Source organism: Bos indicus, chromosome 2, assembly GCF_029378745.1.
Source record: "Bos indicus isolate NIAB-ARS_2022 breed Sahiwal x Tharparkar chromosome 2, NIAB-ARS_B.indTharparkar_mat_pri_1.0, whole genome shotgun sequence".
Taxonomy (NCBI): domain Eukaryota; kingdom Metazoa; phylum Chordata; class Mammalia; order Artiodactyla; family Bovidae; genus Bos; species Bos indicus.
The window spans coordinates 119,182,962-119,198,146 of record NC_091761.1 but is presented as its reverse complement, the minus strand read 5'-3'; the positions used below and the strand labels follow the sequence as shown (position 1 = coordinate 119,198,146).

General features: G+C 44.3%; 1 protein-coding gene and 3 non-coding genes across 4 annotated transcripts; all 4 read left to right on the top strand.

The window, feature by feature from the left end:
* The first annotated feature begins 2,144 nt into the window (after window positions 1–2,144).
* Window positions 2,145–12,125, top strand: NCL (nucleolin). The gene is made up of 14 exons (XM_019978518.2): window positions 2,145–2,349; window positions 3,673–3,789; window positions 5,227–5,716; window positions 6,093–6,311; window positions 6,424–6,510; window positions 6,694–6,835; window positions 7,417–7,541; window positions 8,399–8,522; window positions 8,935–9,092; window positions 9,842–9,965; window positions 10,148–10,281; window positions 10,817–10,943; window positions 11,249–11,472; window positions 11,641–12,125. Exons 1-14 carry the CDS (start codon window positions 2,332–2,334, stop codon window positions 11,715–11,717), a joined length of 2,166 nt encoding a protein of 721 aa, XP_019834077.2. The 5' UTR covers window positions 2,145–2,331; the 3' UTR covers window positions 11,718–12,125.
* On the top strand, window positions 6,551–6,620 carry LOC139179117 (small nucleolar RNA SNORD82). Its single transcript, XR_011563526.1, has one exon. It is a non-coding gene; the product is annotated as a small nucleolar RNA SNORD82 (small nucleolar RNA).
* LOC139179128 (small nucleolar RNA SNORD20) lies at window positions 10,374–10,453 on the top strand. The gene has a single exon (XR_011563552.1). It is a non-coding gene; the product is annotated as a small nucleolar RNA SNORD20 (small nucleolar RNA).
* On the top strand, window positions 10,980–11,113 carry LOC139179100 (small nucleolar RNA SNORA75). The gene has a single exon (XR_011563506.1). It is a non-coding gene; the product is annotated as a small nucleolar RNA SNORA75 (small nucleolar RNA).
* Window positions 12,126–15,185: the final 3,060 nt, after the last annotated feature.

Here is a 15,185-nt window from a genome sequence, read left to right as displayed (position 1 = left end):
GTCAGGCCAGCCACAAACCAGAGCCTTTGACTACGTAAAAGTGGTCAAATAAATGCTCAAAAAAAATAAATTCTGGTTTCTAGCTATGTGACCCTGGACAAGTTAATCTATCTCTTTGCCTCAGTTTCTGTAAAACAGTGGTAATTTATTTTTAGAGGTATAAAGAACTGGAATAGTGCTTAGAAATTCATAATTATTATAGAAGTATCAGCGATTACTTTTTTTTTTTTTTAATCTCAGGCTGACTCCAAAGCAAAGCACTTGAACACTCATATACTCAGACTTTCTCCAGTGCTCCCTTTACCTAAATACTTCATTCATTCAACAAATTTTCACCACTACTTGTATCAAGCAATGCTTAAGGCACCAGGAATACAGCAGAGAACAAAGGTTGTATTCTTTGAGGCTGGGGAAAGAGCAAATGGGCAGTAAACAGACAAAAAATGCTAGGTAGTGGTTAAGAACCTGCCTCCATTAGGGTGGTGTGGTAGGAAGCCTCTGCGTGGCACTTTTCACTGGAGGGTGGGGGAAGGCCTCTTAAGAGGTGATATAAGCTGAGATCTGAACTGACAAGTCAGCCATGCCAATATTTCTATAACTCATCCTTGTCACTTGAGCATGTTCCCTGCTTATCTCCCTAGCCTCTTCCCATGAGTGTCCAAAGCTTGCTCTGTGCCAAACTGCTTGCAAACACTGGGGTTTTATTCTACCACGCCTTGGCTTATGCTGTTTTTTCTGTCCCTAGTCACCCAGTACGTGTCCACTTGGCTCCATCCCAGAGTTCAAAATGAAAACCTCCTTAGGATGCTCACCAGATATCAGAAAGCAGGGTGCAGACCAGAGCATGGGCCCGTCTCCTCCCTGATCAGACAGCCCCAGTGGGTAGCTGTGGGCTTCCTATTCACTTAGTCACAGGAGTGTTTTAGTAAGAACTGCAAAATAATTTGATGGCTCAGAGAATCCCCATCAGCCCTTGTTAAAATACAAAACCCTGGGCCCAGCCCCACATCTCCTTAATTAGGAACCCCAGAGGTGATTCTGAACATTAGTTCATTTGGGGAAACATCGTCATAGCTGAAGATACCTTGGTTTTGTTTCAGGTACCAGATGCCAGATATAACTTACTACCTGGGCAGCTCTAAACTGAAGAAAGTGCTCTGGGTTGTTTTACACCAATTAAGTTTTGCCAATGATCCATCTGAACAACTGGCAAAAGCACAACGCAAAGGCAATCTTCTATTCCGTCCAGGGAACCTTCCTTTAGACTCTTTTGACTAACTCCTGGACCATCTGACACTGACTTAGCAGCCAACGTTTTTAAAAAGGAGGTGCTTTAGTTCCAAATAACAAAGAGGGAACTTTTAAGTGGTCAAAGGCCCTGCTTTGTGGTTGGCCTGACCAAGTTCTCCTCAGCCCGCAGTTATCCCGTGACCACCAGGGTGTTGCCTACTGTGAAAAATACCTAGCACATGAGGTTTCTTGAGATTAAATATTATTTGTGCGCTGCTCACTGTAAACCTCACATACTAGATTGTCTGTATCAGCAGTTCTCAGGAGGCAGTTTCTGAGATGGGGCACCGGGGGAATCATCAGCAGACAGGGGTACTTTCTGGCGCGGTTCATTAGCAGGGGGAACTAAGGTGGGCGCTCAACGTGGTGGAGTCTGAATTCCCGAAAGTCTTGGGCTCTTTAGAGAGGAAACCGGACAAACTCTTTTCTGCACTGCCTCCAGGAGGCTTTGTGTAGAATGTGGGCCGGGGCCGCCCGTGAAGCCTCTCAGGAAACCCAAGCCCTCCGAGGCAGACAACACCCTCCCTGACTGAAAAATCAGAGACAACTGGTATCCACCGCCCGGGAGTTAAGGAACACGCGGCGCCAAAATGTCCGTCCCAAAGCGCAGGCGCCGAGAGCGCGGGCCGTGGATGGGCACTCCGGATACCGCGCGCCAATAGCCCAATCAGAGCTGGCTTTGCACAAAGCGAGTCCCGCCCCAGGCCGCCGCCACGAATCCCCTCCCCCTTCCTTGGCCGCGTCGGCCCGCCCACTCCGGCCCGCGCCCCGCCCCGCGCCGTTCTCAGCTAGAGGCTCGCGATTGGCTCATGAGAGGGACGCGAAATCTGGTTGGTCGAGGCGGAGTCACGAGGGTGCCGTCGTCGCCTTTCCAGAGGCGATTACTGGGCAGGCTCAGTCTTTCGCCTCAGTCTCGAGCGCTAGCTGGCAGCCAAGCGTACGCGCTCAGGGATTAGCGGCCGCCATCGACGGTGCTTAGGTTCCTCTGGACTCGTCTGCGCCACTCGCTCGCCACACACTCCGCCGTCATAAGCCGCCATCATGGTAAAGCTCGCAAAGGTAAGAGGCCTTGCCCGCGCGAGCACGGACATCAAGGCCCGTTTTTCGAGGAGCGCGCGCCCTGCGCCGCCAGGAGGAGGGCCTGCGCGCCGTCCCGGGCGCGTTCGAGGGCGCCATGCTGTGGGAAGTCTCGCGCGATTAGCTGGGAGGTCTCGCGTTTTTAGCTGCTTCGTAGCGAAGTGAAGAGCTTCGGCAGGTGCCGCGCTGGTAGTGAATGCGGCGGGGAAGGACTTCAGGGCTGGGAGCGGGGAGGGGGAGAAGGGCCTCGGACTGATGAGGCGAAACTCCTGCGACGGGCCGGAGCGGGGCCCCGCCTCCTGACGCACGTGCCACGGCGCGGGGCTCGCCACGTGGGCCGTGCCGTGTAGGGCCGGCGGCCTGCGGAGGGACCTGGCCTTGTGGGGAGGGCGGCGGTGCACCTCGTCTCCGGTCCCGGTCCAGCGGGGTGGGTGGACGGGAGCGGGGCGGGTGGACGGGAGCGGGGCGGGTGGACGGGAGCGGGGCTCCGGTAGGAGGCCCTGCCGCATGCTTTCTGCGCCAGGCTGCGCGCACGTGGTGGCCTGCGACTTGTCCCACGTGGCCGTTCCAGGGCTGAAAGGGGCGGGGTTGGTAACCTGGGAAAGGAAGTCTTAATAGAAGACTACGGGTTAGACGTGTTTGTTTTTTTTTTTTTAAACCTGCCTTCAGAATAGGGTGGTGGGATTTGGTGCCACAGTTTACCTCAAAGGCTTTTTCATGGTGGTTTTCCTCACGTGAAGGGCCTCGAATTGTTGGCAGTTACATTGGTCCAGTTGTAGTCCGCATTGAGAAACGGTGCGGTGAAGCAAGGTTCGATTCGGGTTGGAGGTGTAATTTTTAAAAAGGGGTGTGCTTAAAGAACGTAGCAAGAAAAGAGTAGCCTTTTTATCCAAAGCAGAAGTTTTTTTTTTTTTTTTTTAAAGAACTTGAGAGAAAATACGTAGGAAATTGAGTGCTAAGTCGCTTTGGTCGTATCCATTTCTTTGCGACTCCATGGACTGTAGCCCGTCAGGCTTCTCTGTCCATGGAATTCTCTAGGCAAGAATACTGGAGTGGGTTGCCATACCCTCCAGGGGATCTTCCCGATCCAGGGTTTGAACCTCCGTCTCTTATGTTTCCTACAGCCGGGTTCTTTTATCACTAGCGCCACCTGGGAAGCCCTGTGTTAACATTGGTATGAAGGATAATTTTTATGTAAATTGTAGTTAACAGTATGAAGAGGGAGTTCTAAGGGACATTAGTGCCGTTTTGCTATGAAGAATGGCTTGAAATGAGGGAGGGTGTAATGTGTCACGTCTGTTTTAGGCCGGTAAAAATCAAGGTGACTCCAAGAAAATGGCTCCTCCCCCAAAGGAGGTAGAAGAAGATAGTGAAGATGAGGAAATGTCAGAAGATGAAGACGATGAGAGCAGTGGAGAAGAGGTAATTGTATATAGTTCAATGTTGAATTGCCTTAAACTACAAAATGGAGACTTAAAGCAGGTGGTATTGGATGTCTGAAAATATTGGCAGAAAAACCAGGATTCTGTTAATTCACATAGGACCTGTTGTAATGGTCGAGCATTTCACAAAGTTGTATTGACCTGTCATGATGGCACAAGAATATTTGAATGAACTTGAGAGCAAAGATCTGTAGGTGTGTGTATGTGCATGCACATGCGTGCACACCTTCTGCAGGGCTTGGTGTGATATATTGTAGTAAATCACTAGTTTTCCACTTTCAACATGTTAATTCCACATACCAGATAAACAGTGAGTTCTACATACCAGATAAACAGGGTGGACAGTTAACTGTCCTGCGAATGGCAGCTCTGAGCATTATATTCAGGTCTGAGGTTAGCCTTATCAGATTCTTCTAGCTTCCCAGTAGGATCAGTTGGTCTCTGTTACCCTGTATGAGTTTGATAATACTAATCACTGTTACAGTGGTGTGGATTGAGAGTTGCCGCCTTTCATTGTATTAGCACTTATTTAGAACTCCCAGCTACTGTTGATTCACTGTAAAGAAGACTCATTGCTTTATTTGTTCATATTTCTTATTTAGAATTTAATGAAGGTTTTATTTTGGCACATGTTACCTGATAAAACCAATAGTTAACAAAAAGTAGTTTTGAGTCTAACTTTAAATATAGACAAGTGATGGTTTTTATCAAGCTAATGTGGTCTTTACTAACTTTGCCACTATTGATTATCCCACTGGCCTTTTTTGATGTTCATTTTCTCTTTGGTTCTAAGAATGAGCATTCATTGAACTTCCTACCTCCACCCACTGTGAGAGCCCCAAATGACTTAATAACATTTAACAGGTTGTCTTCTCTATGTGTTAAGGCTTTATGTGTCAAGTCATAATCCTTAAAGCAGTGTATAAAGAGCCAACTCAGTGGAAAAGACCCTGATGCTGGGAAAGGTTGATGGCAAAAGGAGAATAGGGCAGACAGAAGAGGATGAGATGGTTAGGTAACATCACTGACCCAGTGGACGTGGATTTGAGCAAACTCCAGGAGATGGTGAGGACAGGGACGGCTGGCTGCAGTCCAGAGTTGGATGTGATTTAGTGACTGAACAACAGTTATTTTCAGATGTGAAAACTATAGAGGCTTAAAATTAAGTTTTAAAACTTTGTCTAAGCCCATGCAGTGGCATCTAGTCTATTTTCAGGGTCTGTGTTAGAGTTTCATGCAAGATTAAGACTGTGACTTCAAGTGTACAGAACATGTTAATTTGACCCTACCTTTTAACTTGTTCACATCTGGTGCATGTGGTGGTGAACTGAGGCAGTGCTAGAGTTGAGCATTCATTTATAGGACAACTCTTTGAGTTTGAAAACAAGCTTATGTTGTTTTTTGTTTATTCTTAAAGGTTGTTATCCCTCAGAAAAAAGGCAAGAAGGCTGCCACAACTCCAGCAAAGAAGATGGTGGTTTCCCCAACAAAAAAGGTTGCAGTTGCCACACCAGCAAAGAAAGCAGTTGTCACCCCTGGCAAAAAGGCAGCAGCTATGCCAGCCAAGAAGACAGTTACACCTGCCAAAGCAGTGGTTACACCTGGCAAAAAGGGAGCCACCCCAGGCAAAGCAGTGGTAGCAACCTCTGGTAAGAAGGGAGCAGCCACCCCAGGCAAGGGAGCAAAGAACGGCAAGAATGCCAAGAAGGAAGACAGTGATGAAGAAGATGAAGATGACAGTGAAGAGGAAGACGATGATGATGAAGAGGAGGATGAGCCAGCAGTGAGGAAGGCAGCTGCTGCTTTTGGTGCTGCTCCTGCCACAGATGATGAGGATGACGAGGATGACGATGATGACGACGATGAGGAGGAGGAGGAGGATGAGGAGGATGAGGAGGACGAAGATGGTAAGGCATTGTATTGGTAGTTCCTGGACTCCTGTTTGCAAGGTACATTAGGGATGAGGTGCGGGTGGTAGAACTACATATTACTGAAAACCTGGGGGGTTAGATAAGAATCATCCCAGGGATTCTCTGGGCTGATTGTGATGCACTAGATTGGGACCCATGAAAGATTGCCTGCTTGTGTTGCTGAGTCCTTTCTATGCTTTGCAACCCCACAGACTATAGCTGCTCCTGAGTAAAATGCTTCAAACAGCTTATTCTGTGTTTTACTTATCATAGCTCTAAGCACAGTGGCATGAATAAGATTACATTTATTTTCCTTTAGGTCTTCATGAACTGGGATAGAACTCAGTTTTTGACTAGGTGGTTTCTCTTTCAGACTCTGAAGAAGAACCTATGGAGATTGTACCAGCCAAAGGAAAGAAAGCTCCAGTAAAAGCTGTTCCTGTGAAGGCTAAGAGCACTGCTGAAGATGAAGATGAAGAGGATGATGATGATGATGATGATGAAGAGGAGGAGGAAGAGGATGACGATGATGAAGACGATGACGACGATGAGGAGGAAGAGGAGGAGGAGGAAGAGGAGGAAGAGGAAGAAGGTAATGAGTTGGATTCTCAAGTACATTGATATGAGTTTTGTTTAAAAGGAGGTACTTGAGTATGTGTGGATGACGCTTGTGGATGACATAGATTGTTTGAACTCTTGTCCAGAGCCTGTCAAAGAAGCACCTGGAAAACGAAAGAAGGAAATGGCCAAACAAAAAGCAGCTCCTGAAGCCAAGAAACAAAAAGTGGAAGGTAACTTAGAGAATTGGGGGATTGGGAAATGATACCACATAGCACAAGTGATGAACAATAAAGGGACTTAATACTGAAACCTGATGTTATATTTCAATGTGCTGATGTGCTGTGTACAGAAATAATTTGATTAATATTTAAGTATACTGGAAAATTGACTAATTTGAGAAAATTTTTGTATAGGCACAGAACCAACTACATCTTTCAATCTCTTTGTTGGAAATCTGAACTTCAATAAATCTGCTCCTGAATTGAAAACGGGTATCAGTGATCTTTTTGCTAAAAATGATCTTGCTGTTGTTGATGTCAGAATTGGTGTGTCTAGGTAAGTATAGGGGGCCTGTGTCATAACATCACACATTGTTTGTGGGTCTGCTATTGCTTTTTCCTTTCAATTTTAGGACCGTAGCTCATTATTCTTAAACAAGAATATCTAAAAGTCTTCAAAAATTAGATATTATTGAATTAAATAATCTGATTATCAAATTGTGAAACCCCCAAATTGAAATTTTCATAATTCCCCTTAATTTTTGATATTACACAAACTAAACATTTCTTAGACCTGAAAAGCCATAATAGTGAATGCTTTTAAACAGGATTCTCTTAGTGCTTAAATAGGTTCTTTTATCATGTGCTATTAGTTGTTAAGCAGCAGTGTAGCTAATGAAGATCTCAGAGATGAACTTGCATCATTAGGTCTTGATACTTATAGACCTTGTTCTGTAGCCCCATCTTAAAGGGCTTAACTTAATTTTGTTAATAGTACAGGTGCTTCTTAATCTTGGTTTGCACTATTATGTTAGTGTTACTGCTTGTCCAGAGTACTTGGTAGTTGTGACTTTTGTGGGTTTGTCCCACCACCTCCTGACCTGTAATTTTTAAAATTTTTGTCTCTTCACTTTAAAGGAAGTTTGGCTATGTGGATTTTGAATCTGCCGAAGACCTGGAAAAAGCCTTGGAACTCACTGGTTTAAAAGTCTTTGGCAATGAAATTAAACTAGAAAAACCAAAGGGAAAAGACAGTAAGAAAGGTATGTAAAGCTTTAGGTAACGCTGATACTGATAGCTTGTTCATAGCTATGTATCTAATGTAGACAAGCTGGGGTAAGTAGTTTAACCTTTTTCTTTTGGCTTCCTCATATGTTGAAGATTAAATGAATTTGAATGTTAAATGTTTACATCAGTGCTTGGCAGTGCTTGCTAGACTTAAAAAATAATTGGTTCAGTATATCTAAATTAATAGTCTTTTCCTCACTGGACTAGAGCAGATCTCTTAACTACTCTCTCTGCATCTTTTACCCTTTTCTAGACACTTGTCACTTTTCAAGTGTGTGTTCATCACCTTTTTATTTGGGGCACCTGCATTGTATACCTTATGAAATCCTAGTTCCCTGACCAGGAATCAAACCGTGCCCCATGCAGCAGTGGAAGCACAAGAGCCCCAACCATTGGACCATGAGGGAATTATCTACAGTATTTTTTCCCATAGTCTGTTAAGTTAAAACATACTGAACACTTTATATACATAGCATATGATATTTAGCTCTCTTTTTAAGTGTTCAGCACATAGTTAGCTGTCAGCTGTGAAAACAGTTTGTTTTTCCATTGCTGTATCTCCATAATATATAATAGAGTGCCTTTTACATTATGAAATCTAAAAATTATAATTTTTTTGGTTGTGCCCTGTTGCAAGCAGGGTCTTAATTCCCCAACCAAGGATCAAACCTGTGCTCCTGCATTAGGAGCTCAGTCTTCACCACTGGACTACCAGAAAAGTCCATAAAAATTTTAGCAAGAACTTGTACATTGGTCAGTCTTTGATCTTTGGGACAAGAAGGGTCTTTTAAGCCATTCAGTTCATTTTTATGTTTTTTTTTTTTAAATCTAGATCGAGATGCAAGAACACTTCTGGCTAAAAATCTGCCTTACAAAGTTACTCAGGATGAATTAAAAGAAGTGTTTGAAGATGCTGTGGAGATCAGATTAGTCAGCAAGGATGGAAAGAGTAAAGGGTATGTTTTGTGTCTACTGAAATATTTCATTAAAATTAATGCACTTTAATTTATAGAAGAAATGTTTATTTAACGTTCCTATGTTTGTGATTTTGGGCAAATTATTCTATAACCTCAGTTTCCTATCTGTACAGTGAGGATAATGTACCTAATTCAGAATAATTTTATTATAAACTAACATAAAAGTACTACCTAAGGCCTAGCTTTCTAGAAGTATCGGGTAAGCTTTCTGTAGTGGGAGGAAAGTTTTAGTTGAAAAGTGGAAAATGGCAGAAACCTTGACCATTTCAATTAGTATAAAACGGCATTTTTATTTTACTTGTCTGAAATAGTCATATTGCTGAGATTAAGAGAGAATTAATATGGTTTTTAAAACCAAGTGAGTTCTTTACTTTTTTTCCCCCTATTGTAGGATTGCTTATATTGAATTTAAGACAGAAGCTGATGCAGAAAAAACCTTGGAAGAAAAGCAGGGAACAGAGATAGATGGGCGATCCATTTCTCTGTACTACACCGGAGAGAAAGGTCAAAGTCAAGACCATAGAGGTGGAAAGAACAGCACTTGGAGTGGTAAGAATTTTAAGTTTCCTTCTGGGTTCTGAAATTTAGGAGAGAAAAGAAATCCTTTGCATCTTTGTACTTTATATAGTGGATAAACTGGATGTATATCAGCATGCTATACGTCTATTTGTAATTGTCTTGAATGAGAGCTATATGAAATATTTGTGCTAGAACATAGATAAATCTAGCTTCCTTTGTATGTTTTATACTGTAAAGAACTTAGATTGTGTGCATTTAAATTAGAATATTGTTCTAGGAAGACACAGGGCTATAGTCAGCTTGCACATCTGCACAGTAGGAATGGAAGGAACCAGCATGTAAGTACTTAACAGGTATTTGATGTTGAGTAGCAAGTAGGATGGAGAAGGCAATGGCACCCCACTCCAGTACTCTTGCCTGGAAAATCCCATGGACAGAGGAGCTTGGTAGGCTGTAATCCATGGGATCGCGAAGAGTTGGACATGACTGAGCAACTTTCACTTCACTTTCATGCATTGGAGAAGGAAATGGCAACCCACTCCAGTGTTCTTGCCTGGAGAATTCCAGGGACAGGGGAGCCTGCTGGGCTGCTTGTCTATGGGGTTGCACAGTCGGACATAACTGAAGCGACTTAGCAGCAGCAAGTAGGATTCCACCTATATTAACATTGGTGTGTTACCTCTCTGAAGCACAGAAGTTCTTGGAGAACACGGTACAACTGTGACTTAAGTTGGGATGTACTGCTTCAGAGTCTTAACTTGACATCTCTTTATTTATAGGTGAATCAAAAACCCTGGTTTTAAGCAATCTCTCCTATAGTGCAACGGAAGAAACTCTTCAGGAAGTATTTGAGAAGGCAACTCATATCAAGGTGCCCCAGAACCAAAATGGCAAATCTAAAGGGTAAAGTATATTTATGTCACCAGTTAACAGGCTTTTTAAGAGTTGTCTTGTGGAAGTGAAATCATGTTCTCACATTTAGCAGAAGCTGCATTGTTTAAGGATTTGCTTGAGGAAAAAGGCTTGGTGGCAGCAGCAGAGTCATGTGCTTAGTAACTTACTCTAAGTATTGACTTAATCCTCAGGTATGCATTTATAGAATTTGCTTCATTTGAAGATGCTAAAGAAGCTTTAAATTCATGTAATAAAAGGGAAATTGAGGGCAGAGCCATCAGACTGGAGTTGCAAGGACCCAGGGGATCACCTAATGCAAGAAGCCGTAAGTCACTTTGTTAACAGGAATTTGTGGTTGGGTCCTGAGATCTACAGAAGAACATTTGCTTCTTTCTGTTGCTGCTGAGTAAATGATACTGGATATGATGACTGATTATCTGAGAAGTAACTGATGAAATCTCAAGAAAATTCCTCTAGATAGTCAAGTTCTGATCCAGCTAAGTCAACACTGAGCAGCACATTGCCCTGTGGTTCACTGTCTTGTGTTTATAGCTGCCTATTTTAGGACTGCTGTCACTTATTTGGGTTGCTGCTGCTTCTGTTTTCCATAAAAAGATTCTTAACTGCTCTGGTGATCAGTGTAAACATTATGTGGAATTTGGTCCAAACCGTTTGCTGAATTAAGCATTAATTGACCCAAGTTGCTTTAACCTGCTTTTTCTCATATAGACACTCTTAAGTTGAAAGGCTAGCATTTGCTAAGGGAAGCATTCTTAGCCAGTAGTCAGATGCTAGACTGTAACGTAAATCCAGTGTTTTCATGGATTGTGACTGATACAGTTTTTATTTTTATTTCCCAGAGCCATCCAAAACTCTCTTTGTCAAAGGTCTCTCTGAGGATACCACAGAAGAGACGTTAAAAGAGTCGTTTGATGGCTCTATTCGAGCAAGGATAGTCACTGACCGGGAGACTGGATCCTCCAAAGGGTAAGAGGCAGGAAATGTGCGGCTCTCCCACCTTGAGTCTTCTCACTGAGCTCCTTTCTGTCAATCAGTGACAGTTGAGGATTCGCACGAGAAGAAGAGATAATTCACGGAGCTAGCGTTGTTGCCTTCTGTCTTCACAGAGGCCTATTCAGCTGTTTTGTGAGACATTCTGTTTCAGCTTTCTGTAGGGAAGTGCTCTCACCTGGGTCTTCTCAGTTTAAGGCTTATGGGATCGCTATGAAACATGTGAGATTAAACTTGGCATATGTGTGCTTTATAACAGGCAATTTCATTTGGTGTTTTAGGTTTGGTTTTGTAGACTTCAACAGCGAGGAAGATGCCAAAGCTGCCAAGGAGGCCATGGAAGATGGTGAAATCGATGGAAACAAAGTCACTTTGGACTGGGCCAAACCTAAGGGTGAAGGTGGCTTTGGTGGCCGAGGAGGAGGCAGAGGTGGCTTTGGAGGCCGAGGTGGTGGCAGAGGTGGCCGAGGTGGCTTTGGTGGCAGAGGCCGGGGAGGCTTTGGAGGTAAGAAGCGTGGAGGGCCACCCTGCTGTGTTCACTGGTTTACGTGGCCATGCACTTCCCAACCTGCAGATCCATGTTTCCGCATCAGTCCCCAAGTCCTTACTCACCCTGCTGGGGAGGGATGACTGGCTTTTAGAGCCTGTTTAATGATGCCTTGCTTTTCTGCAGGGCGAGGAGGCTTCCGAGGAGGCAGAGGAGGAGGAGGAGACCACAAGCCACAAGGAAAGAAGACGAAGTTTGAATAGTTTCTTCTATCCCTTCTCTCCCTCTTCCATTTGAAAGAAAGGACTCTGGGGTTTTTACTCTGTTAACTGATCAATGACAGAGCCTTCTGAGGACATTCCAAGACAGTATACAGCTCTGTGGTCTACTTGGAAATCCGTATAGATAACATTTCAAGGGAGGTAACCCTGTTGGTGTTGACTGGATATTCGTATAAACTTTTTAAAGAGTGATAGAGCTAACCCTTATCTGTAAGTTTTGAATTTATATTGTTTCTTCCCATGTACAAAACCATTTTTTTCCTACAGAGTTTGTTTTTTTGTTTTTTTGTTTTTTTTTTTTTGCGTTGGGGGGTGTAAAGGAAAGCAGAACGTTTTATCATGATTTTTGCTTCAGCAATTTTGGGACAGATTAAAAGTCCTAGAACTCTGGTGCCAGCCTTGTACTTCCTGTCTTAGAGTGTTTCTCCTGGAATATCACTGAGAGTAGAGCATGGTGGAGCCAAGTTCTACCATTCCATATCTGTTCCACCCCTGATGAAGATGTTTCTGCTTTGGTTTTGAGTGTCCCAGCCATAAGTTTTGGTGAAATGGCTACTGAAGTAACAACTGCAGCCTTGTGTGTCTTCATATGAAAGCCTGCTATGATCTTATCCCAATTACAAAAAGTCCTGAGGGTCAGGTGTCCTGAAAAAGTGCTCTGGAAAGAGGGCTAGGAACGCTTTGGTTGAGCCTCTTAGATAAGCATACAAGAGCAGTGCCTGATGAGAATTCTTCTGGGGTGAATGGGCCAAAATGAAAGCTTCCAACAACTTTGGTTAAAACTGACAAGAAAGGCCTTCAGTTTTGCACTGGGTTAATTCAGACATTGTGCAAGTATTCCCTGCCCACCCCACTTCCAAATAAAGGTCACATGAGAGACCTAGGTCAAGGGATTAACATTTTAGTTGAAAAACAGTGCCCTAGGTGATAGAAAGAATGAAAGATACTAGTGGAATAGAAGGCCAGCTGAAAGATAGAAACCAGGGGTCACCAACCTTGTTAGGAACCGGGCTGAAAATAGGTGATCCAGTGCCATCACAGAATTACCAGCTGAGCTCTGCCTCCAGTCAGGTCAGCAGTGGCATAAATAAAGTCACTTGAATCACCCCCAACCTGTCCCCACCCCATGGGGAAAAACTACCAGTCCTTGGTGCAGATTTCTGGTTCTGAGTTGCTGGTGGAGTGAGGGTGTCTAAACCTTGACATGTGATGCACCATGTCTCGGTCACTCTGGTACACTCTTTGTGACCCATGGACAGTAGCCTACTAGGCAGCTCTAGTATTACAGGCAAGGATGGATACTAGAATGAGTTGCCATTTCCTACTCCAGGGAATTTTCCCAACCCAGGATTGAACCTTAGTCTCACATCTCCATGGCAGGTGGATTCTTTATTAGTGTCACTTCACTATCTGCCAAGTCTGTTGTACAACAGGTCAGGATAAATACCTACTTTGAAGCAGGGAAGATTGAAAATTTGGTTCTGCTAGAAAGAAAAGCCAGCATAGGGACATCATCTGATTAACGAAACCTAAAAACTAAAATGAACCCTTTGTGACCTATATTTTCTAGGTTTAAAAGATCTAATTAGTTGGAGCCATTTGTGCTAGTGCATGCTGGCTGAGTCACTTCAGTCGTGTCAGACCCTGTGACCCCATGGACTGTAGCCCACCAGGCTCGTCTGTCCATGGGATTATCCAGGCAAGAATGCTAGAGTGGGTTGCCATTTCCTACTCCATGGGAAATGCAGAGATCAAACCTCCATCTTCTGTGTCTCCAGCATTGGGAGGTGAATACTTTACCACTGAGCCATCTGGGATGGCTCATGTTGTCTGTTACCTCTTGAAGCAAACGTGTAGAATTTTTGACTGGACATGTGGAAATTTGCATCAATGGCAGCTCAGTCTGTCACAAACTGGACATTTAGGAAGGGCCTGTATGATTGGTCTCTAGGTCTCCAGGGCCTTTTCCATTATCCAGCAGCTGTCTCTTGTGGGTACCACCCCTGACTGCTTATTAGCTCAACTTTAGACAAGTTTCTGGGTTTAAACCTGAAGGTGTAATAAACAACTTGGCCATCTAGAAACATGAATTAGCATTTGCTGGCTTGCTAACCCACTAGCAGCTAATGCTGCTTATGCTGTATCCATGGTGTGCCAGGCTTTGATCTCAGTGTCTCTAACCTGCTGTGGGTCAGGATGAGCAGAAAAACAGTTCTTTAATCCTGACTGTTCTTCCTTCCCGTCAAGGGAAGGAGATTGTCAAGCACTATATACTACAGTTATTCCAGTCAGGGACGTTATGGTGATTTCCACTGGGATGAAGATGAAGGGTGGTTACCCTGTAGCACTTGGATTTAGGGAGTCCAACAAACCGCTTAATCCTAGGCCTTCTCAGCGCCTGTCTGGTCTCTTGGTGAGGGTTTTGCAGCCATTTTAGAAAAGCAGCTCCCTACAGCAAATGGTTGTCACCACTTTGATCACTCTTCCAGTAGGTGGCAGCACACCCCCAAAGATGTGGACACCTGACAGGGAGGAGTCGGGGGGGAAGCCTTAAGTTTAGTTTCAGGTCAATGCGTCTTCCAATTCAGTTTAAGTAGTGGTGGTGTTAGTCATTCAGCCGTGTCCAACTCTTTGTGACCCCATGGACTATAGCCCTCCAGGCTCCTCTAGCCACAGGATTTCCCAGATAAGAATACTGGAGTGGGTTGCTATTTCCTTCTCCAGAGGATCTTCCTGATCCAGGGACCGAACCCGCGTCTCCTGCGTTGATAAAGTGAAATTGCTCAGTGGTGTCTGACTCTGCGACCCCATGGACTGTAGCCTACTACGCTCCTCCGTCTATGGGATTTTCCAGGCAAGAGTACTGAAGTGGGTTGCCATTTCCTTCTCCAGAGGATCTTCCTAACCCAGGGATTGAACCCAGGTCTCCCACACTGTAGGCAGACGCTTTGTTGTCTGAGCCACCAGGGAAGTCCAAGAAGTCCTTCATCGGTAGGTGGATTCTTTACCACTGAACCACTAGAGAAACCCCGGGCTTAGGAATCTGCAGAAAGTCCACTCAGCACAGGAGTGCTATGGAATCCCCACAAAAAAGTGGATACTAATTGGGCCCAAGAACTAAATTTTGTTGAATGGTTGTTCTATGCTGTTTATCTCTCTGAGTTGTCACTTACCCATACTTGGCCCACTAATAACTTCATTGTAACTCAGTCTTTGTCTCCCCTCAGCCTTAAAAAGTGCAAAGCTTTTCTCATCCAAAAAGAGTTTGTCTCTTCACCCTACCTCCCTGCCTAGCTGTTCCCTCTAAACTTTACTGCCAAACTTCAAGAAGGGTCACACTGCTGCTTCCCACTTCTTTGCCTCCAGTAGGGTGGCTGCTGTCCCCACACCAGCATTGAGTTCGTTAATGGGTTCTCATGACCAAAGGCTGTAAATCCAGTGGTTGGTCTT

Coding starts and splice junctions, on each gene's coding strand:
- NCL (XM_019978518.2), top strand. Junction 8,523..8,934: donor AAGGATGGAAAGAGTAAAGG/GTATGTTTTGTG, acceptor CCCCTATTGTAG/GATTGCTTATATTGAATTTA. Junction 9,966..10,147: donor CAAAATGGCAAATCTAAAGG/GTAAAGTATATT, acceptor CTTAATCCTCAG/GTATGCATTTATAGAATTTG.